The 24,618-nt window shown below is 40.9% G+C and overlaps 1 protein-coding gene across 2 annotated transcripts in view; it reads right to left on the bottom strand.

The window, feature by feature from the left end:
* Positions 1 to 24,618, bottom strand: part of CD226 (CD226 molecule) — a 92,716-nt gene that overhangs the window by 61,145 nt on the left and 6,953 nt on the right. Inside the window, exons 2-4 of one of the 2 annotated variants that reach the window (XM_064577766.1) lie at positions 17,264 to 17,475; positions 11,628 to 11,699; positions 10,982 to 11,320 (exon numbers count right to left, since the gene is read on the bottom strand). In XM_064577766.1, coding sequence (XP_064433836.1) covers positions 10,982 to 11,320; positions 11,628 to 11,673 — 385 coding nt within the window. In that variant the 5' untranslated portion in view covers positions 11,674 to 11,699; positions 17,264 to 17,475. Of the gene's footprint in view, positions 1 to 10,981; positions 11,321 to 11,627; positions 11,700 to 17,263; positions 23,159 to 24,618 lie in introns of those variants that run through there. The other variant, XM_045886568.3, reaches the window with a different exon arrangement.

The following is a 24,618-nucleotide window of genomic DNA, read 5'->3' as shown; positions in this document are numbered from 1 at the left end:
AATGAAAGAATCCAAGTAAAGCCTTTCAAACCTTGCTCAGAGCTTCCAAGGAACAAACACTCAATAATCACTAGTTATTTATCAAAGCTCACTGTGCACACTCATGCACACCCATGCCTTCACTGTGTTTACATCTCCAACCCAGTTGCTCTCTTGAGCTCTGACTCAAAAACCCCCGTGCCTACTAGAGAGCTTCCTTGGATGTCTGGAACCAAACCTCTCCACCCCACTCCAGACCTTTTTCTCACCTCATACTCCCCCAGTCAGTAAATGATATCACCATCTACCCAGAACCCCAAGTAATTCCTGGTACCATTCTTGAATTCTCCTTCTACTTGATACCCAACACCCAGTCTGTAATGAAATCCTATCATTTCTCAACTCTCCTGCTCTCTAATCTATTGTCTGAGCTAATTCCCAGAAACCTGGCATCTGAGAAGACTGCATGCCTCATGTGGAGATAATCAAGAATGAAGAAGGTCAGGCATCTCTTATCTGCACTTACAGCACCAGACAACTGGAAACACAGTCCTACTAGGTCCAGAAGAGAGTCCAAAAACTAGGGCATCAGGTATTATATTTCTTGGAAGATGATGGACTATGTTACTCAGATCAGACTTTCAGGTAAAAGCATCTAGATGATGAATCATTTTTTTAAAAAAAATACATAGAGGTGAGAGATAATAGTACTTCATAATATAGGCTGACATACATAGATGAGACATTTATTTTGAAAGTCTAGCCACTTAGAATGTGAAGAATGAGAGAAAATAAGGTATAAAGGATGACCGAGGTTTTTGAGAATTGGGATTATGGACTCAAATGAGAAACTGGGAGCAGAACAGATTTGGTGATGGGAGGGGCTGGATTTATGTTTTAGAAATATGGATACTTGCATTTCTAGTAAAATATTAGACTCCATTATTAGACATTTTCCATGGTTCCCTCAAACTGGCAGTAATCTCTGTCACCTCTCAACTCCCAAAACATTGTTCTATGCCATTTAACAAGTATATCCATACTTCCCCTATTACATTATTAATGTCTTGAAAACAAAGACTTTCTTATTCATTTCTTCTTCTTTTCACAGCAAATAAATTTCTATTTAACAGATCTAGAAAGGGCTTACACAATTTTTAAATTACTATTATTGATATTCATCCAATATAGAGGTATCCAATCCAATACCTCAAAGGGTCATTTGAGCAACAAACTTTAATACTATGCCCTTTGGTTCAAACCTGCTATTATCACTGAAAACACAATAGTCAGACTGGTGTTAGGAATAAAAATTCAAAAACTATATAACTCAAAGAAATGCAATGCCAGTAACTAGAAATTTTTCCCTCTTATTTAATGTTTATTCTTTCAGGAGCCCATTTCAAGGATTTAAGTAAAAAAGAAGAAGTGGCATAATTTAACTGTTAAATAAATGTCCTTTATTTACATTTAAATGAGCAACTTTGTTTCTTATATGTAATAAAGAGATATTTTGAGAAATATGATGTCATAAGCCAATGACACAGACATAACCGTCTCATTTGGGGGCACAGTCTAACGTTACCAAGCTCTGTCTCAAAGACAGTTGAACTCCTTGGCTGTTTCTCAGATGAAAAATGGTATATTTCCAATTATAGATTCCAGTTTATAAAGAGAAATAAATGTACTCTATCCATTAGTGGAACGAATTAGGTGGATGATCTAAAACTTTCTGGAGGTTTCAGGAAGGAAACTATCCTATACTCAGGGACTACACACATGCTCCTTCATAAACTATTCTGGAAATACCAATTTTGGTAGCATACGGCATTTCATGTCACCTGCCAAGAAAGGGGACAAATATGTTCTTAAGAGCTGGCCTGCGAAATGAGAACGTTATGTTTCTTAAGTATTCTGCTAAAGGGCGCACGTAAATGCTCACAGAATTCATGCGCAGACTTCATTCTTGTTGGTCACAATCATCACCCCACTACAATCGGCAGGTATGACGCATGTAAGCTCTTTACGGTGCTATTAAATGTGAATATTGCATATCATAGCTCCGGCCTTAGACAGCTTTTTGTATGAATCTTCAGTGGAACAGGGGCCTTTCTCTCTGGGCAGACTGTGAAGAAGACTGTTTTTTAAAATGTGAGTTGTGGTTAAATAGCTGAAGTCAGGGAAAATTTTCTCACATCGAGATTTATTGGATTGTGAATAATCTCCAAAGGAAAGTGCCAGAAGCCCCATCAGCGGAGTTATTTAATTAAAACTATGGTGGAGTAAGTAGAAGAGATGTTGCCTGGGGGAATAATTTCGCATTGATCCCTGAAGGATTGACTTGATAGTCTTAAAATTCTTAATGGTTTCAAAATCTTAAATGTCTTCACAAATTTTCTTAGAGGAAAGAAAAAGCCATCTTGCTTGCAACCTCCACTTCCTATAAAACCAAACAAAAACCAAAACCAGCAACAAAAAGCATAGCTTAGAAACTAAGTCTTCTTTTACCAATGCTAAATAAAAGGGCACAGGATAGCATTAGCTCAAAGGGAAAGATGGAGGAGCCCATGCCTCTGACCAGCTCAGAGCTTTACTTCACTTTTCCTCCTCTCTTCCCATACTTAATTTCCTTTTTGTTTGTTTTTAAACATCTAAAAATCCACCATTCTGGGTACCTGGGTGGCTCAGTTGGTTGGGCAACTGCCTTCGGCTCAGGTCATGATCCTGGAGTCCCAGGATCGAGCCCCGCATCAGGCTCCCTGCTCGGCGGGGAGTCTGCTTCTCCCTCTGACTCTCCCCCCTCTCATGCACTCTCTCTCTCTCATTCTCTCTCAAATAAATAAATAAAATCTTTTAAAAATAAATAAATAAATAAAAATAAATAAATAAATAATAAAAATCCACCGTTTTTATGCAAAAATATCATTTTACTCTCAGTCAGTAAATACTCTGATCTGCCAATGGACAAATTCCCGTAAGGTCTCCTTGAAGGTTCACTGACACCCACCCGCTAATCCTAGAGAAGTTTTGGAGGGAAAGTGCTGGAGAACAAAGTTTGATTTCTGCAGCTTTCAACCTTTGATAAGAGGAATTAAAAAAAAAAAATAGAGATGCTGAGACAGTCCAGGGGAGGAGTCTCGACCAACCTGCGTGGGCTGAAGCATGTTCCAGTCCCTCGGACAGCTCTTACACATGAAGCCGAAATCCCCACCCTGCACTAGCACCTACACCCCCACCAGCACCCACTCTCAAAAGGAAACATGTTCCAGATACTGTGGTCGGCACCGCCTTGAGCGCTGGGGAGACAGCAGCGGTGGTAAAGAGGTGTGAGTTTTCCTGATCACTGAAAGTTAAAGAAAGGAAAAAGAAAGAAAGGAAAACCTGAGGACTATACACCTCTACCTACACTAATAAAATCTTCAATGGGGTGCCTGGGTGGCTCAGTCGGTTAAGTGCTCTTGATTTTGGCTCAGGTCATGATCTCAGGGTCGTGAGACAGAGCCCCACATCAGGCACTGAGCATGGAGCCTGCCTGAGATTCAATCTCTCTCCCTCTGCCCTTCCTCTCCCCGCCTCCACTTGCGTGCTCTCTCTCTCTCTCTCAAAATAATAATAATAATCTTCAACAGCCACAGGGCAAAGTTCTTTGTAAACTTCAGCTTGTAGCTCATTCCCTTGAGGAAATTCAGCCAAATACCTGCCCCCACCCTAGGGTCATCTTAGAAATAAAAGTATCTACTCAAGGAAGGGTAGAGTTTGTATAAATGAACAAAACAGCTGCAAAGATCACAGCCAATTTCATCCCCTGCTCTGGATTGCCTGAGTACATTTTCGAATAAATCTAAAGGAAAAGTTTTCTTCTGGATGTTGCTATGGTGGACACGTGCCCAATACTGGGCATAGAGGTACCTAGTGAAAGTGTAACCCTCTGTGCATTCAGATGGACAGAGGATGCTGCTCTCACGAAACCCAAATGTGGACCTGTGCTGGTTTGTTAAACTTAATCAGCCATTACATTATGAAATTCAATTATGTATATCAATCCAGTATTGTCTTCTTTTTGAGGTTTGATTCCCCCACTACCCCAGACTGTTTTTTGTCTCTTTTTTTACTTTTGATTACAGAGCTGTTCCCCCAAAGCCTGAGAGTTGAATCTCATGGTGATAGTACTCTCAAGCATGCTCTTCCCTGGCTTAGCAAATGGAAAGCAAGTCAATAAAAACAACCTTGGCGTGGGTTCTGGTAACTATTCCACTTTCAGATTCCCATTAATTTCACCCTTGAGAAGTTCAGTGACCATAACCTTGCTTACGCGAGTCTTAAAAAAAACGTTCCTTATCATCTGCTTCTCTATATTCTGTTTTATTTTATTAAGGAGGAAGAGTTCTAAGCCTTTAAAATGTTTCTGTTTCATCAGTTGACTGTTTCTTATAGGTACTATTTAATATATTTTTTCCTTCTTAAATGAAAAACTGCTGAAATGTAACATTTCCAGAAACATTTTTTATTCGTGTGTGTGTGTGTGTGTACAAGAAAACTTTCCTGACTTATTTCTGAGCTGGTAAGAATGGACCTTAAGAAAGAGTTTATGTCTTAATTCTTTAAAGAGTAGATTTGAAACTATTCTTTTTTATTTCTCCACCTCACTTAAAAACCAAACAACTTCAAAGTGATAGAGATGTATATGATGGGCAAAGCTGAAAGAACCCAGGGTCCACACAAGGACAAAACATGCTGGCATGCAGTGGTGACTCTTGTCACAGGAGGGCAAGAAAGCTTCTCCTCCCGTGGCCTTCTCAGCCCTGTCTGGCATCTCCTCTGACAGGCAAAAGCATCCTTCAGACCAAGCTTTCCCTGCATCACTTTGTACCTGTCACTCATAGAAAAGATAGTGCCATTTTCCTACGTTTTCTTCCTGCCTTCTGAATTTGGGAGAGATAGGAGCTGAAATCAAAATGTGCAAATATCTTAGGATAGACTATAAAATATAATCACAGCATAGATCTAGATTCCTATGCCTTTTGAAGCATTAAGTCAACATGTGGAGATAAACTAAGCCACGAACTGTGGACCAGAATAAACTGCATTAATTGTTGACCAGAGCATTTGTGTTGGCTGAGTTTGAAAGGTATGGCTGTTAGTGCTATTGCTATTTGTGGTAATGTTGGAGTCATTTTTAGAAAATGAAAATTTCCTTGCAAAGTAGTCAAAGCAGAACCAAAACTATCTTTTTTCTAGATAATATTTAAAGCAATTCTGGGGCACCTGGATGGCTCCAGTCAGTTGATCTTCTGATCTCAGGGTCATGAGATCAAGCCCGCACCGGGTTCCGTGCTCAAAGGGAGTCTGCTGGAGGTTCTCTCTCTCCCTCTGACCCTCCCCCGACTCGTGCTCCCTCTCTCTCTCTTTCTCTCTGTGTCTGAAATAAATAAATAAAGCAATTATCCCTAAATGCTACTCCACCCATCTCCATGTCTAAATATTCTGACTTACCTCCTTCAAGGTTAACTTCAAATTCCCCCTTTGCCGGGAATCTACCCTGAATCTTCTGGTTAAAAGTAAATCCTATATTCTGCAGAACTACAATAGCACTCACTCTTTAATTATAATTTGCAGTACACAGCCTTTCTCTCCCCTAGTACTCTGCATACCACTTAGAGCTGAGATCCACGTCTTTCTAGCTTCCAACCACAGACATTATCTCGAATATAGTAGGTTCTGAATAAAGACTTGAGTGAATAAGGATAAGTGGGTTCAGCTCCCAAAAATCAGCACACACTTTGACACAAGCCAGATCTGGGACACTTCCCCTTTTCCAGCTTTAAATAAAATTTAAATCCTGACATCACCCCAACATTACAAAACAAACAAGTAGCCAGAGGAAAGCACATATTGATGACGATTCTGGGTTGCTTAGGACCCCAATCAGGACATAGGGCAGCATGGTCTTTAGAACCCCTCCCATTATGGGATTTCTTGGGACTTCCATGAATTCTGGGGTCCCCAATATTAAAGGAACCTCTTTTCCTCTCTAGTGCCACTCACTGAAACATTTGGATGAGATTAACATTTAAATTGGTGAATTCTGAGTAAGCAGACTGCCTTCTATAATGTGAGTGGGACTCGTCTAATCAGTTGAAGGTCTGAATAGAACAAAAAGCCTCGCTTCCCCAGACAAGAGGGAAATCTCCAGCAGACAGCCTTCTAACTTCATCTGCACCTTTGTCTTTCCTGGGACTCCAGCCTATGGGCCCACACTTGCCAGTCTCCTTAATCAATGAGCTGATTCCTTGTAATAAATCTCTTTCTGTATACATATACGTCCTATTGGTCTGTTTCTCAGGCGAATCCTGAATATTACCAATACCTATAATATGATAGATATACTAATGTATACTTCTACCAGCAGTGAGTAAGTGTTCCAATCCACAAAATATTACTTGTTTACTCTGACCTTAAACTCTTCCCCTCCTATAAGCTACAACTAATTCAATCCTGTAGGTGGTGAAAAAACTGGTGTATGTGTCTCCCTCTGAAAAATGTTCAGTGGCTACCCCCGGTCTTCCCAGAGTGAAGTTCAGACTCCATGAGGCACAGCAAGATCCGAGCCAACCAAACTGCCCAGGCTCTTTGTGACATTGGGCTGCCCCCGTGGGCTTCAACTTCTTTTTTTCAACTTAGAATCTACCGCATAAAACCTTACTTGGGACCCCAGCACATCACGTGCTGAGCCCCTTGGCTGGTGCGGGCACCCCTGTTTCTTCCTATTGGGTTACCCCTCGTGGCGGCAAGGGGCCACAGAGCTCAGGGCAGGAACCACATCCTGCTGGAGCTCCGTGCTCTCTCCCTGCGTGGATGTCACCCTTTCCTTGCACCCTCTGTACTCTCTCCTTCCCTCATCTGTCTCTCTATCTTGGGAAAAATCCTTCCATGTTGTCAACATCCAGCGTGACTTGATCCTTGAGCCTCCCCGCTCACTGTGTTGGAATCCAACTCCCCTCCATCTCACTTCTGGCACTTCACAAACATCAAAGGGTCTCACCCTGGTGCTGCGACTGGACAGCTCACAACCTCCAGGTGGGTAATGACCCTGAACCCTTCCATCAGCTGCACGATGGGAACACGTTACCTCCGCCATGGTGTTTCACAAACATTAGAGGAGAGGACATTTGGTTCATGCCCAGGAGGCACCTGGTGAAAGTTAGGTAGTAGAGTAGTGTGGGTGGGCCGCCCATCTGGCGGGTACATTTCCATAAGTGTAACTACATTCACTTGAACGGACTAGTAAGGCCAGAGACATGGGCTGCAGTAATTTTCAGCAGGATCCACTTCTACCACAAACTCTGCCATGAAGTGGTTGCCTCTGGAAGGTTCCCGCCCAAGCCACCCCAGCTGCTTTTCCCTTGGAGCAATAAAATAAATGCAGCCATTCTTACCATTAAGTCCTCCACATCAGTTCCCAACTGAGGAAGGCTTCTGTGATGCTAATCATCTTTTAACACAAATTTGCATTAACAGCACCGTTTATTCAGCACAAGACTGTCCCATTTGCTCTCCAGCTCTGAGCTGAAAGCCCCAGGTGGGGGGTGGGGCAGCAAGGATGTACAATGGTTGACTTCTCATTTGAGAGTCCCTGCAGCTCCATGTCCCCCCAGCTGTCCTTTTCCATTCCTCACTGCAGTTTTATCCAATGGGGCACATACAAGGTCTGAGAACTTGGCCAGATATTGGACCTCACCACACTTCAAGTTCTTGCCTATAAAATCAAGATTATATCTACATCCAAGTGGGCAACGGGGTTAAATGAGAAGATACTGACCAAGTTCCTCATACATAGTCAGCTCTCAGCAAAGAGGAGAAATCAGTATATTTAGAGAGCATATGGTTCAGTTACTTTATCCTTTTGAAGTTCTTATAAACTTTTACACAAATTAGGATTTCTGGATTCCAACTCCAATCTTGTATTATTAAATAGATCATCAAATCTCCCTTTAGGCTACACATGCGTGCAATACTTATAGGTCCGGATACAATGTTAATAAAGCACACACAGAAAACTTCAAGTATATGTAAGGTTAACTTTGAAATATGGCTACTATATTTTTTAAATTCACTATCATTTTTAGTTTTTTTTTAAAAAAGGAATTCCTCCAAGTCTCGAAAATGAGTGGAATACTCTCACTGGCCCATTACTGCAATCTGTTACTTAAAAATATAAATGATCAAAAACAATCATGATGAAACACACTTAAGAATACCATCATGAAGAATTCATCTATGTGGAGAGACGGCACTCCTATCTTTGACCAGTAACTGACTGAAAATCGTACCACTGTATTTGAAAAGGCCCCAGAAGATCTCCCTTTGCCTAACTTCAAGAAAATAATAGGAGCAATAAATCTGGATGATAAAAGCAAGAAATATTGCCAAAATTGCTCATATATAATGCTAAAAATCCTACCTTGGTATGGCAATCACAACTCAGTTCCCAACAATTTAGCTCTATCCTCTATCCTAAACTTTCAGAAGAGGTCAAACTGCCTGTTGTTTGGGTTTTTTTGTTTTTTTTTTAATTAAAAATGTATATATTCGGGGTGCCTGGGTGGCTCAGTTGGTTAAGCGTCTGCCTTCGGCTCAGGTCATGATCTCAGGGTCCTGGGTTGGAGCCCCAGGTCAGGTTCCCTGATCAGCAGGAAGCCTGCTTGCAGGGAACCTGCTTCTCTCTCTGCCCCCCCCCCCCCCACTCACTCTCTCTCTCTCTCTCACTTGAATAAATAAATAAAATCTTTTTTAAAAATGTATATACTTAAGGCATGCAATACAATCATTTGATATATATATACTGAAACAATTACTATAATCAAGCTAATTTACATTTCTTCTCACATAGTTACCATTTTTCTTTTGTGGTGAGAGCACCTGAAATCTACTCCCTTAGGAAATGTCCAGGGTTTAATGCAGTATTATTTTTATTTTTTAAAGATTTTATTTATTTATTTGACAGAGAGAGACACAGCAAGAGAGGGAACACAAACAGGAGGAGTGGGAGAGGGAGAAGCAGGCTTCCCGCTGAGCAGGGAGCCCTATGTGGGGCTCGATCCCAGGACCCTGGGATCATGACCTGAGCCGAAGGCAGACACTTAACGACTGAGCCACCCAGGCGCCCCTAATGGAATATTATTAACTGCAGTCCTCATGCAGGGCATTAGATCTCTAGGTGAAGTCATCCCACATAACTATAACTGTGTACCCTTTGACAACAGCTCCCCATTTCCCCACCTCCCTGTGCCCGGTGACCATTATTCTACCTATGTTTCATCGGAATTTCTTTGGCAGAAATTGGAATTCTTGATCTGGGACCCAGGCTGCAAAAGCTCACCACATGAAGGGTGAAGGGTCCCATCTCGTTCTTGCCTTGGTTGTTCAGGCCAGGTGTCGAATAACTCACTCTACTCGAAGGCCCTTGCCAATCCTCTCCTTCATCTGCATGGCTAATCAAAAGTGGTCCATACACGAAAAACTTGCAGACAGCAGTCAACAGGTGACTGTACCCAACAGCGAATGAGGAGTTCAATGACAAAATGGACTCAATAATAAATATTTCATTAAAGAGATTTTGCTAATAGACACTTTGTAAGCCTCAGTCATATACACAAAACTATTTTTGAGCTTAGCTACATCCACAGAGAAAAAGAAAACTAACACATGGGAAATTTCCTTACCTTCTGACTATTTGCTATCCCTTAGCAATATTGTAAATTGTCCTTTTATAATATATATCCCTTGAAAAGAAAGCACTCTAGCACATGTCACATAATGTGTTCTGCTGAATGTCCATTTGGGATACAATTTTAGAGACTCCAGACAAGAAACACATGGTTCCAAACTATCTCCTTCCCTAGACTATTACTGACATCTGAAAATTTCATCATTAGTCATTTTGTATCAAAAGTGTAGGGAATAATAATAGTGACAATAATAACACCCACCAGCCCCTGACTGCCATAGGTCTTTAACCATATGATCCCTAAGCCATTCAACAAAGAGAATGGTATTATTAACTCAGTTTACTATTCAGAAGCCTGAGATACAGAGGGATCGAGCAGCTAACATAAGGTTTTGCAGAAAGTAAAGGCTAGAAAAACCATGTTTTTCCAATATACCATACCCAATCCATGTGGCTATTATTCGAAGGACTAACTCACTAAGCACCAAACCATAGTCCCTGGTAGGCATAGCAGAAAATATCTAGGAGATCATTTGATCCTTCTTGAAATGACACCTTGCAGTTTCTGAAGTGTCCTCTCTTAGGAACTTGGATGAAGCAAAAAATGGAGCCAGTGCATGAACTCTGCCCAGATTCACTAATAAGTCTAGATTTGGTTACAGAGAGGACTCTGAACACACAGAGGTTGAAGCCAGCACTGAGTGCTTAGCAGAAGGAAGCAGTACTCCATCACCAGGAGGAAGCTCAGATGGGGAGGTATCTGGTCCTGAACCCAAACGCTGCCAACATCAGTTTAGTCTAAGCTCTAGTCATTATTATTTTTTTAAGAGTTTATTTATTTGTGAGAGAGAGAGAGCACAAGCAGGGGGAGCGGAAGGCAGAGGGAGAAGCAGGCTCCCCACAGAGCAAGGAGCCCAAAATGGAACTCAATCCCAGGACCCCAGGATCATGACCTGAGCCGAAGGCAGACACTTAACCGACTGAGCCACCCAGGCGTCCCTATGCTCTAGTCATTATTGAGACAATAGAAAACCTGGGCTTTTCTCCTACTACATTCAAATTTGTCAGATGCTTATTCTACTCACAAATGATAGCACATTAAGAAAAATGAAACTGATTCACAGAACTATTTCCTTAAAACAATAATATCATAAGATATAGAAGTGAAATTGGAAAATCCCACAAACACATGATAAAGCATTTTGTAGTTTCTACTGGGGCTTTAAGAATCAAATGTCGTAGATGGGTAAAAAGATAAATAAAACATCCACTCACCTGATGCAACCACCTGGATCACCTTTTCCCAATGTCCATGTGGGAAAGTATGAAGAAAGCAAGAGTAGAAGCCAACATCGGCCTCAGAGACGTTATGAAAGGACAGGGTCATATCATTAGACGCCATGGTGGAATTTAAAAAATAAACCCTATCAGTATAGGGTGGTCTTACACTCAAACCATAGGTAGGGCTGAAAATGGCTATGAGCTCTCTGTTTGTTGTATTGATCTTGAGCCATTCCATCTGAGTTAAGGTGTCCAGTGATGAATAGATACACTCTAGACTCATATTCTCAGCAAGTTTAACAGTTGTGTCCCAAAACATCTCTTCGCATAGAGCTGAAATACACAACATCACATTTATTCAGTTAGGCTTGATGATTGAAACACCAAATAGATACCTTAAGCTTATTCTAAGCTTTATAAGACCTCACAAGATAGCAAATTGAGATCATGCTAAAGGCTAACAGTTTCTACCTTAGTCTAAAAAGGTTTCCACTGCCGATAAGAGGTATTTGTAACTTGTAGATTTCCTAAACAAGTGAGAAATTACCTGAGCCAACTAAAGAGCATTATAAATTCTAAACACATCACACTATAAGACCAAAAAAGAAGTAAATTTTTTAAATGAAGACATTATCTTTACCTCTGTATACGTGAAGAATAGCCAAGAAGAAAGTAAGATAATCCATCTCTGGAAACCGTTTGGGAGGCTGGTCTATAAAAAAAGACAATTTATGTAATGTTACATGCAGAGGCCCAGCACAATACACTGCTTCCTTCCTCTCAGATATTATCAGTAGTATCTTTCTTCTGAAGTATGAACACAGGAAAAAGGTCTTAGCTTCAAAGTCAGGTTTGCTCTCACACAAGAATGAGCAGATTTGAATCACTTCTCTCTCTCTCGGGGAAATAGCTTATTTTCAAGCTTTTATTTTCCACAAAGATTCATTCATTGAACAAATCAGTGAATGGCCAGATTCTGCTCTAGGCGATTAGGACACAACAGTAAATTAAAAAAAAAAAAAGTCCTTGCCATCATGGAACTTACATTCTAGTGGGAGAATACAGAAACTGAAATAAAAAAGTAAAAACTGTAGTAAGTTATATGTGGTAAGTGCACGAGGAAAACACAAAGCAGGAAAGTGGGGATAGGATAGTATGGGTGGTAGTGTTTCTCTTTTAGCAGGAAGGTCTGGGAAGTCTTCACTGAGAACTTGACGTTGGAGCAGAGACTGAAGGGAGGAGGGGAGGGGCCTGGGGTGTCAGGGGTGGGTTTGGAGGCTCCACCAATGTGGACTGTGGTTGGGCATGGCCTTCCTTTTACTTCAACATTTTCATAGACCTCAGGCATTTGCTTTGGATTAGATGAAGGGACCACGGAAGGACCTCCAGTTACAAAAGCATCGAGGCTCAGGACATACACAAATCTACCATTATGGATGATTTCTTTAAACTTTTTATTTTGAAATAGTTACAGAGACATAGTAATTTGAAAAGACAGTACAGAGAGCACCCTAGTACTCTTCACCCAGTTTCCCCCAATGGTTACATCTTATATAATTATAGTACAATATCAAAACGTGATTGATTTTTTAGGTTCATCATTGTTCCTTTCCGTCATGTAAAATAACAGTTCAGTTTCTTAAGAACTTGTTAGGAATATATTACCAGGTTGGTATAAAAATACATTATTGCCTCTATAGTGAGAGGAATTACATGAATGCATTTGGCCCCTGATAAGAGGGTCAAAATAAAAGGTAGGTAAAAACTGGAAGCGGGGAACAGGAATCACTAAAGACAATGTTGCCTAAGGTCAACTCTGAACCTGGTTTCAATACCAAAGTTTATCAGTAGGTGTCTACTGTTCAACATCAGTATTTAACCAGGGAACTTTTTCAGGAAGCAAGAAATCAACAGTATGAAATTAGAATGTATACATATGGTACTGCATAGTGCCACCTCATGTCTACAGAGCATTTTATTTTCCAAACCTATGATATTATCTGTACCTGTAACAGCTGTATGATACAGTTAGATGAGGTATCTCTGTTTTGCAAGTAATTCAAAAAAACAATCCGTCCAAAATTTTAGTGAGCTGTACCAGGTACCCTGCCTAGGACCTGGAGGTGCAAGACTTGGTCTCTGCTCTCAAGGCGTAGTAATATATTGGGTGAGACAGATCACAGAGGCAGTTTATTATAACAAAACTGATAATTCTATAGAAATCAAATTTGAGCAAGTATTAGCATAGCCCAGAGAGGGAAAAATTCATTCTAATTGGAAAAGGTTTCAAAGGAAAAAATGCACCAGATCCTGGGCTTTCCAACCTAAGACTTTCCAAGTGCAGAAGGAAGAGAAGGAGATAAAGAGATGACAACAGAGGAAATTTTAGGGAGATGGTGTGACTACGGTCTAGGGGGTGGGAAAGAGACAAAAACAACGTTGGGTCCAGATTGAAAGTATCTTAAATGATACCCATGGAGAAGTTCAAACCTGGCCATCAGAAATCACAGCATCCTGCTTACATCTGTAACTCCAGCACCAAACACAGTCCCTGGGACACATGCCTATGGCATAAATAAACACAAGTCTGACAGCAACACAGAGCCACTAAATATTTTATGGAAGCAAGTGATGTGGACAGTTTTCCCTTTTTGAAAGATAACCTGGATGCCTGTAGAGAATGGACTGAGGTGGTAAGGGGCATTGAGGATTTATATCTGAGTCAGAAAAATTAATTCCATCAATTAAATCTTAACTACAGGACTTCCTCTTGATAGGTACCAACAAAAAATAAAACTATAAAACCAGAGTTACACCCAGTCCCAAGAATTCCTGAAGCCCTCAAGAAAGTATCCTCCTAACTGGCCCCCCATGCATTGTGCCCTGTCTTAGAACTGTGTCCCTTCACACACACACACACACACACACACACACACACACACACACACACTACCTGGAGTGATCTTGTGATAGACACCATATGACCTATACAGTTCAAAATACTTAATATCTTTTATTATCAATAAAGTGAAAAGACAACCTAAAGAATGGGAGAAAATATCTGCACATCATACATCTGATAAAGGTCTAGGATCCAGAATATGTAAAAAACTCTTACAACTCAACAACAAAAAGACAAATAACCCAATTTAAAAATGGGCAAAAAACATGAATAGACATTTCTCCAAAAAAGATATACAAATGACCAACAAGCACATGAGAAGTTGCTCAACATCATTAGTCATTAGAAAAAAATGCAAACTGAAACCACAAAGAGACTACTTCATGTTCACTAGGATGGCTATAATCAAAAATAAGGAAAATAACAGTGTTGACAAGGACGTAGTGAAGTTGAAACCCTTGAACACTGCCAGTAGGGATGTAAAATGGTGCAGCTACTGTGGAAAACAGTTTGGTTGTTCCTCAAAAAGTTAAACAGAATAACCATATGACCCAGCAATTCCAGTCGTGGGTTTATACCCCAAAGAACTGAAAACAGACACTCAAACAAATACTTGTATACCACTGTTCATAGCAACTCTATTCACAAAAGTCAGAAGGTAGAAACAACCCAAATGTCCATCAACAGAAGAATGGATAAACAAATTGTGGTATATCCACACAATGTCATATTGAGCAGTTATAAAAAGGAATGAAATACTGATTCAGGCTACAATATGAATGAACCTTGAAAACATGATAAGTGAAAGAAGGCAAACACAAAGGGTCACATATTGTAAGATTCCATTTATATGAAACACCCAGAATAAGTAAATCTATCGATTTGATTGGTTGTCAGGGGCTTAAGGGAGAGGAAACCAGGAGTGACTGCTTAAGGTACAGGGTTTTGTTTTGGGACAATGAAAATGTTTTAGAACTTGATAAAGATGGTACTTGCAGAACCACCATGAATGTACGAAATGCCACTCAACTATACACTTTAATTTTATGTTGTCTGAATTTCGCCTCAATAACAAAAATTACTGCTAGTGAATAGCAGGAGTCCAAATGCACCTCTGGTCTTTCCAACAGCCACCCACCACATTTTGCTGTTGGCCTTGCACTTATTGAGAGCACGTGGTCCCTCAACCACCCTGGTCTGCAAATGCACATTGAGCCTCACAGTACGTGCTGAGAATGGAGTCGGTCCCATGCTACAACTTAACAACAGCTAGAAATAGATAATGCAGAAGAACATAGTCCAGGTGGTCAGATAAATGATTCATGATGTTAAGAATCACTAAGTGCTTATTAAACACATGCCAAACATTGCATGCTTTATATTAATGTTTATATATTTATTAATGTGTGTGGTCAGGGTTGGGTAGGTTGGTAGAGGTGCGGGTGGAGGTAAGAGGAACAAAGGGACACAGCAGATCTCTGCTACAGGGCACTGGCTGCGGATCCGACAAGCATTAGATGCAACACGGCATCCTCCACTCTCAGAGGCTCCAAAGACCTCAGTGAGCTTCCTCCCCTAGCAGCAAAGAATCGGGGGTATGGGAGGATTATGAGAAAAGGGGAATGAACTGATAATAGTGTGCGGTGACCCCTTCATTTCCAAGGCATCCAAAGCCAATTTAGTGGAGAGATGAAGAGAGCAGACGTGCGCTTGCATTCTGCAGTGACTAAAATTGGGGGCCCTGGAGGCTATGGATCCAAACGGAAGGTGCAGAAAGACATGCAGCCGAAGATAAAGTTCAGCTGTTACAACTTTGCTAAGGACGAACCCTATTCATCAGCATTTAACCAAAGACAAATAGAGACTGCATTTCTGTTGTGTAGGGAGCCATTTTTTGCATGATTTATGAAGGAATTTTGGCTTGAGGTTTTTTTCCAATAGAGCTGTTTGTATAAAAGAGCTCCATCCTCAAGGAAGTCATTAATCAAAATATTACTGGACTTCTCCCCTATCGAACAGGTCTCAGCTAACCACATAAGTATGAAATTCATCTCACGAGTTTGCCTCACGCAACATGCTCCTGGGTGACCTGGGCTGGGTGACAGCCTTCAGACACTCAGTCCCCTTCTCTTAGGCTGTCCACACACGCAGACATTCTCTCTCTCCTCAGCTTCCTTGCTTCTGCTATCTGTAACATGTTCTGCTTTCCCAGATGTCTGCTTTTTCTGGACATTGGGAGGATTCTAGTCTCTACTCAGTTACCCAAGTAGGTAACCTTCCGCGTGTCATGGGGAACCACCAGACGTGTATGCTGGAGAACTGCTCCTACTCTGCTACCATTCCACACTTGCTCAGACAACTGCTGACATGCCAAGGGCTGCAAAATGAAAAGCCTGTGCTAGACTTTGAGAAGAAGGGACTGAGGCTGGGAAGATCTGAGGCATTCCTCCTTTTTTTTTTCCCCCAGATGTGAGAGTTTGTATGCCTTTGGCTGGGATGTCCTTGTTGTTGTGAGGCTCCTACTTCCAGCAAGACTTCAACAGGAGTGTTTTAGCCTAGGTTTCTGCTCCTTGCCTCAAAGTATCACCTCAAGAGAATGCTACCAATGAAGGACATGTGATTTCCCTCAGACCACTAGCCACAAGGCCCTTAGAACTTCGGCAAGTCACAGAGCTGCCCCAGGCGTTAGATTACCTTTGGGGGACCATCCATAAAGGACTCGCTTCCATTCAAAGCAGAGATTTCAGTTTTGCTTCAGTAGAGATCCTCCAGGACAGGGTTCTGCCCAACTATGGCTCATGGGCTGAATCCAGCCTACTGTCTGACCCCTTATAAATAGTCTGTTTGGACTCGGCCACGCTCACTTGCTTACACATTGTCCGTGGCTGTTTTTGTTCTCTGATGAATAGCTACAAAGAGACTACAAGGCCGACAAAGCCGACAATAGGAACTGTGTGATCCATGACAGAGAAAGGTCACCAACCCCTGCACAGGGTAATAAAGACTTAGCTAGTGAGCATTTATTATTTAAGTTCATCCTTGCTTGGTCTTGCTTGAAGGAAGGAAGGTTAAGCCTGATAGTGTGGACACTAGTAAAATTAGCTCAATTTTCTTATTCTCAAGGACCATGCCATCAGACCGACTACAAGTACAATTCTTCTAGAAAGGACCTAAACGACACCCTCTTGCTGAACTGTGCCCATCGCTGAACTTACAGGTTCACAGGACATCAACCATCAAGCCAATGACAGCTCTTTTCCTGCTGAACCTACTTGACACCATTTCATCGACAGTCTCCACTCCGCTGCACAAGACTGACCTTAAAAGTGTGAACTCAGCCACATCCACTCTTTTTTTTCTAGAAGGTTACTAACCTTGAGATGTTTGTTCTGCTCACTCTCTCCTTTCCCGCCGTGTGTCTGGTTAGGGGCTTCCGGTGTGTCGTGGCCTCCTTACTTCACCCCTTCTCATCACTGGCAATCTTCCTGTTCTCCCTTGGTTGGCAAGGCAGGAACGGCCAGGGCTTTTGTCCCAGAGCTGGAAGCTCTTGGGCTCTTCTCTCTTCCAGAGCTCCTCCAGGTGGGGGCTGAATTAAAGCACTAATATTTCATTAAGCAGGGCTTTTTGGAGGATCAAAACCAGTCAAGGAGTGTACCTACTTCACCACGTAGCTACTCAGACTCATTCCACATTCACATTGAGTTATGTTCCTTTCTTCCCCACCCCCCTAAAATTTTACCGTTGGAAACGATGTGCTTCTCATCCTCTGTTCTCTTAACTCAAAAGTACACACAAAAACTTTCAGCTGGTTACTTTGCCTTCTCTTCCCCATTTGTTTTCCTGCCAATCAAAGCACTTCATATTCAGAAGTCTCTGAAGTGCAGGCTGCTTCTTATCTCTGTCCAAATCTGAGTGTGTTTCCATCCTGCCTTCTAGATACTCTTTTTTTGTGTGTTTTAATCTTCCACTCTGACACAGAAAGCACACAAGTTGGCATTTGCCAAGAACTCTCCCTGCAAGTTGAGCAGCTTCTATGTCTTCAAATCACAACTGCTTCTAAGTTGTTCCAGAGGACCACAGAAATAGTTTTATTTGTTCTCTGGATTCGTAGGTAATGGAGATGCCCCGTCAGTTAACCACCCTGAGGGACTGTGGCTGAGGTGCAGTTGGGGCAGTTCACAGATATGCTGGGCAGAAAGGCCAGGGTCTGAGGAGGAGAAGGCAGTTCTGAAGGCAGCCAGCCCGCACATTTCCCTGTGCATCACACGTGCAGGGCTGGCCTCTTCTACAGACCACATGCGTGTCTGAAAGCATGGAAGAAGAAAATACAGGAGCACCTGGATGGTTCAGTTGGTTGAGTGTCTGACTCTCTTTTTTTTTTTTTTTTTTTAAGATTTTATTCATTTATTTTTACAAAGAGAGAGAGACAGCGAGAGAGGGAACACAAGCAGGGGGAGTGGGAGAGGGAGAAGCAGGCTTCCCATGGAGCAGGGAGCCGGATGTGGGGCTCAATCCCAGGACCTTGGGACCATGACTGGAGCCAAAGGCAGACGCCTAACGACTGAGCCACCCAGGCACCCCAAGTATCTGACTCTTGATTTTGGCTCAGGTTATGATCTCAGGGTCGTGGGATCAAGCCCCACATCAGGCTCCATGTTGTGTGGAGCCTGCTTAAGATTCTCTCTCCTCCCTCTGCCTCTCTCCCCCACTCTCACTCTCTCTCAGAAAGAAAAAGAAAGAAAGAAAGAAAGAAAGAAAGAAAAGAAAAGAAAGAAAGAAAGAAAGAAAGAAAGAAAGAAAGAAAGAAAGAAAGAAAGAAAGAAAGAAAGAAAGAAAGAAACAGAAACTGTCTTTCATTGCACAAAAAATTCTTGAGCACTTATTGTGGGGCAGAAGAAGCCCTCTCAAAGATATGACTCATGTCACTCTCTTCATTACATCACCATTCTCAAAAGAATATCCAAACTTTTTACTGACTTATAAGGCTGGACAAGATTGATCTCTATAATTTTTCCAGCCTCATGTCTGACACTTTGCTCACCCGCATTCTCCACTCCAGACCTACCTGACAGGGCAGAGGCTTTGCACAAGGGGTTCCTTTGCCTTGACTTCTCTATTCCCCTCCCATAGGGAGGCCTCAGCTCAGACATCCCTTATTGGGTACCCTCCCTGAGCCTCCCATGCCTAGGGCAGGTGTTCCTCTTGTGAGTTCTTTAAGAACCCCAGATAATCCTTACTGACGCGCTCCTTTGTAACTGCCCATTTATTTGCTGCATTTCCTATGATAGCCTAATAAACCCCTTCAAGTTGAGGATAAGGTCTTTTTTTTTTTTTTTTTTTTTTTTTGAGGATAAGGTCTTGTTGACTGCTCTATCCACAGAGCCTTGCATGGTGTCCAGCATGTGGTGGGTGTCTGTTAGATCATTATTTGTTGAAAGCAGGTGAAGGAATGGCTTTTGCCTATGAGATTTCACCATATGTGACCAAATGCTCATCAAAACCCAGAGGCCATCCTGTTTCCAATGTGTGGTTTTTTCTTTTGTCCCATCTTTCCATTTCTCCAATGAGTAAGACAAAAAAATAGCCTCGATCCAAAAGGCACATAAATTTTTGCAGGGCAAACTTGAAGACAAACATTCCTGATTGGGGCCAACTCTTTCTCAGAATGATTCAATGGGCCCTGAACTGAACCTCAAACACTGGCTGAAACAGTCACTGTCTACCCAAATGATTCATATCACACTGAATGTCAGAGCCTATTTCAACAGTAGATGCCACTTACATCTATGGGGTCCAGGCTTAAAAACTGGTTTTCCTTACTCCCTGACTTACAAATCCAGATTTATAAAGGCTAGGTGCTTTTCCTAAATTTCTCAATCTTCTATAATCACTTCCTAATTCATCATCCACCTGCAAAATAACACACACACATCATCATCATCATCAACATCATTATCATCACCCTTGCTATCACCCATATCCCATTATAAAGTTACTGCTAATATTAAGAAAGTAAGAATGGAGACAGCTTTTTTGTTTCTCTGTAGGGTCTGTCACTTCTGGTTTCTTTATTTTTCTTGGAGTTCTTGAAATCTTGCAATATAAAGAATCTAAGAATTAGCTTTGTATCTGTTCCTAAGGGATACAGGCATCCCACTATCTTGGCACAAGGAAGGCAACATTGTTCTCCCCAACATAAAGCTACATAATCTTACGAAGCAATTAGGGGAGATGCATGATCAATAATGAAACTCCAAACAAATAAAACATCCTGAGACAAACGGAATTGCATTACACATCCAGAGAACACATCCTGTGTTCCAACCAGGAGAACAAATGGAGGTGAAGACAAGGAAAATTAGTGGGGCAGAATGAAGATTATCTACTGCTCACAGAGATGAACAAAATTCCTCCCTCCAGTGTTTTTTAGTGACCCTTATTAAAGGCCTTTTCAACAGTTTAAAAGTAAAAATACTCCTTAACATTACCATTTGTTGACAGAAATAGGAAAAGCAGCTAAAATCATCACATCACTGGATGGAGTCTTACATTAGCTACCTCCTGCCTCTCTGGGGTCACCAGGGCACCAACTTGTTATTCTAACACATGGAAAGTAAAGGGAAGAACAAGCATTTATCCTGCCTTCCCTGTACAAATTGCATTTCAGGGTGACCTAAGTTTCTTTTTATAGAAAAATTCAGCCACTAAGTGGAAAAACAATAATAGATATTATTTTTAATTGCTATTTTGTTACTCCTATTAAAATAATAGATGGAGACCATTGTTATTAGACGTTAAAGCCATTAGGTGGAAGGTTAATGGAAACTCCATAATGAAATATATTGCTGATTGCCAATACACGAGCCCTCTGATCAACCCTAACCTCACACTAAAATAGTACAGCCAGACAGCCGGGGATTCGGTGATACAGCAGGAAGAAAACAGCACCACCCAGGAAGATCTCTTACCAAAGTAACTGAACCTGAATGCAGCCCAGTCTCCAGTAATGTCTGGGAGATACAGGGAAGAGAAGAGGAGTTAAGAGCACCATGAGGAAGCAAGAAGTACTACAGAATAAATGTCTTGGGTTTTCAATAAACAAATGGCAATTATGATTCACATAAGAAAATATAACCAGTCCAGTAAATGCCACAAGATGCTTAACAACTTTAAATAACCTTTCCTGATAAAAACTCAGCGTAATTTTGGAATTTAACTAGCATAATAAAGAAAACTGGTTGGAAACTAATGGCAGACTTAATGATAAAACCCTAGAAGAATCTTGGTTAAATTCCCAAGACAAGAATGACCACTATCACTGCCAATATTTAACATTGCCCTGGAAGTTTTAATTGATATTATAGGGTAAAAAAAAAAAAAAAAAAAAAGAATAAGAATTGTAAATATTGAAGAATTATTTTGACTTTATTATTACTTGTAGATGATCAACCTAGAGAACACAAAAGAATCAAATAAAAAAACTGATAAAACAAAAAAGGGTCTAGCAAAATAGTTTTGTAAGACTCAACAGCTTTATTCTGTAATATCCAAATTAGAAGCAAAAAGTACACATGTATGAATATATAAGAATGTACCTTAAGAATTTGTAGCAATTATACAAAACCTATATATTGTATCAAAGGAAGTAATATAAGCCTTGAATAAAAGGTAATATATTATGTTCCTCTATGACAAGATCCAATTTGGGGAAAACACATCAAAAAATTTTTATTTACCTGAAATTTAATAATCTCTTACATCTTTGAGTAGGTCAGGCTGTGAAAGACTTCATGACAACACTCTACAAGAGATAGTGAAGGCCATGGGAGGCAGCAGGGTGCTCTTCCTCAGCATTAGTATGGTTTATGTGTATGAATGTTCACAGAATAAAGATGTTCTTTTTTTTTTTAAGATTTTATTTATTCTTTTGACAGAGAGAGACACAGTGAGAGAGGGAACACAAGCAGGGGGAGTGGGAGAGGGAGAAGCAGGCTTCCCACGGAGCAGGGAGCCCAATGCAGGGCTCGATCCCAGGACCCCGGGATCATGACCTGAGCCGAAGGCAGACGCTTAATGACTGAGCCACCCAGGCGCCCCTAAAGATGTTCTTAATGAGTAAAAGTTTTGTTTAAATGCATAACAGCAAACTGCTTTTTTTTTATAGTAGGCTCCATGCCCAGCATGGGCCCAATGCAGGGCCTGACTCATGACCCTGAGATCAAGACCTGAGCTGAGATCAAGAGTCGAACCTTAATCAACTGAGCCACTCAGACCACTCTGCAAACTGCATTTTTAATAATAAGGAAAGTGAAGTAAGGCACCTTGCAGTACCAGATATTAAAATGTATGATATAGCTTACAATGTTAAAGTGTTTTATTCTTTAAGAATTGAGAGTTCAAAAGCATACCCAAAGAATTACAGATTTTCAGGGGTGGAGATGCGAACACAGCTAGATGAAAGAAGAGCATCATGCCGTGAAACAGTGTCTGAGTGCATGGTCCTGACCCAATGCTGGGGAACCAAGAAGTCCTGAGAGAACTTCCCTCTCAGGGCCTTGTCAGGCTAACACCCTCCTCCACATCGTATCTAATGCCCTATATTTCTCCAGTGGATTGCATGTGGGCCGAGGGTTCCATCATCATGGTCCGTACATTAGAAAAATATACCCACTTCACTTCTGCAATAAGAAGACATTCAGATATGGGAGATATTTGCAAATGACATATCAGATAAAGGGCTAGTATCCAAAATCTATAAAGAAGTTATCAAATTCAACACCCAAAGAACAAATAATCCAATCAAGAAATGGGCAGAAGACATGAACAGACATTTCTGCAAAGAAGACATCCAAATGGCCAACAGACACATGAAAAAGTGCTCAACATCACTCGGTATCAGGGAAACCCAAATCAAAACCTCAATGAGATACCACTTCACACCAGTCAGAATGGCTAAAATTAACAAGTCAGGAAATGACAGATGTTGGCGGGGATGCAGAGAAAGGGGAACCCTCCTACATGTTGGTGGGAATGCAAGCTGGTGCAGCCACTCTGGAAAACAGTATGGAGGTTCCTCAAAAAGTTGAAAATAGAGCTACCATACAACCCAGCAATTGCACTACTGGGTATTTATCCCAAAGATACAAATGTAGTGATCCAAAGGGGTACATGTACCCCAAAATTTATAGCTGCAATGTCCACAATAGCCAAATTGTGGAAAGAGCCAAGATGTCCATCAACAGATGAATGGATAAAGAAGATGTGGTATATATATATATATATATATATATATATATATATATATATATATATATATATATATACCATTTGATGGCTGCATAATATTCCAGTGTGTGTGTGTGTGTGTGTAATGGAATATTATGCACCCATCAAAAGGAATGAGATCTTGCCATTTGCAATGATGTGGATGGAACTGGAGGGTATTATGCTGAGCGAAATAAGTCAATCAGAGAAAGACATGTATCATATGATCTCACTGATATGAGGAATTCTTAATCTCAGGAAACAAACTGAGGGTTGCTAGAGTGGTGGGGGTAGGAGAGATGGTGTGGTTGGGTGATAGACATTGGGGAACATATGTGCTATGGTGAGTGCTGTGAATTGTGTAAGACTGTTGAATCACAGACCTGTACCTCCAAAACAAATAATACATTATATATTAAAAAAAAAAGAAGATAGTAGGAAGGGAAAAATGAAGGGGGGGAATCAGAGGGGGAGACGAACCATGAAACACTATGGACTCTGAGAAACAAACTGAGGGTTCTAGAGGGGAGGGGGTGGGGGGATGGATTAGCCTGGTGATGCGTATTAAAGAGGGCATGTATTGAATGGAGCACTGGGTGTTATACACAAACAATGAATCATGGAACACTACATCAAAAACTAATGATGTAATGTATGGTGATTAACGTAACATTAAAAAAAAAAGCACACAATTAAAAAAAAAGAAAAACCTTAAAACTGTGGCATGGCAAACATACACTAACAAAGCAAAGAGGCAGGACAATCAGGAGAGGGATATATGAAAGATAGGAGACACAGCATAACATTTTCTAAGTGTAAAGTGTTTCAGTATCAGTGACCAAAAAATCCCACAAATACCCCAACAGAAAAACAGGCAATGGACATTAAACATCAATTCACATAAGAACAAATACAAACAGAAAAATATGAAAAGGTATTTAATCTATGACAAATGAAAATTAAACAATGCCATATTAATTTTTGCACATCGAATATGCAAATATATAAATGAAGAGAATGATGTGACCATTGCTAACAAGAGTGGGAGGAAATATGGATAGCCATATTCTGCTGCAGACGCATCAACGGGTAAGCATTTTCTATATGCAAGAGTTAAGCAATGTATATGAAAAATGTGACTTGTTGTATCCTCTGACCCAGCCAGGCTGCCTCAAGATATGTATCCTAAGAAGGAATAAATTTTGCCAAGTTAGCAAAGATCTGTTTTTTTGTTTGTTTGTTTGCCTGTTCCAAGCAGGCTCTATCCCCTGCATGGGGCCCGACTCAGGGCTTGAACTCAAGACCCTAAGATCAACACCTGAGCTGAGAGCAAGAGTCGGACACCCAACCAACTGAGCCACCCAGGCGCGGCACAAAGATCTGGTTTTTAAGTGAGTAAATGTTTATCACAGCATTATTTTTATTAATTAAACTGGGAATTATCTGTATTCCCATATCTAGTGAA

The sequence above is a fragment of the Mirounga angustirostris genome, unplaced genomic scaffold (assembly GCF_029215605.1).
Source record: "Mirounga angustirostris isolate CCGP_5_RB_7025 unplaced genomic scaffold, mMirAng1.0.hap1 SCAF_14, whole genome shotgun sequence".
NCBI lineage: Eukaryota > Metazoa > Chordata > Mammalia > Carnivora > Phocidae > Mirounga > Mirounga angustirostris.
This window is presented reverse-complemented; position numbering and strand designations above follow the sequence as displayed.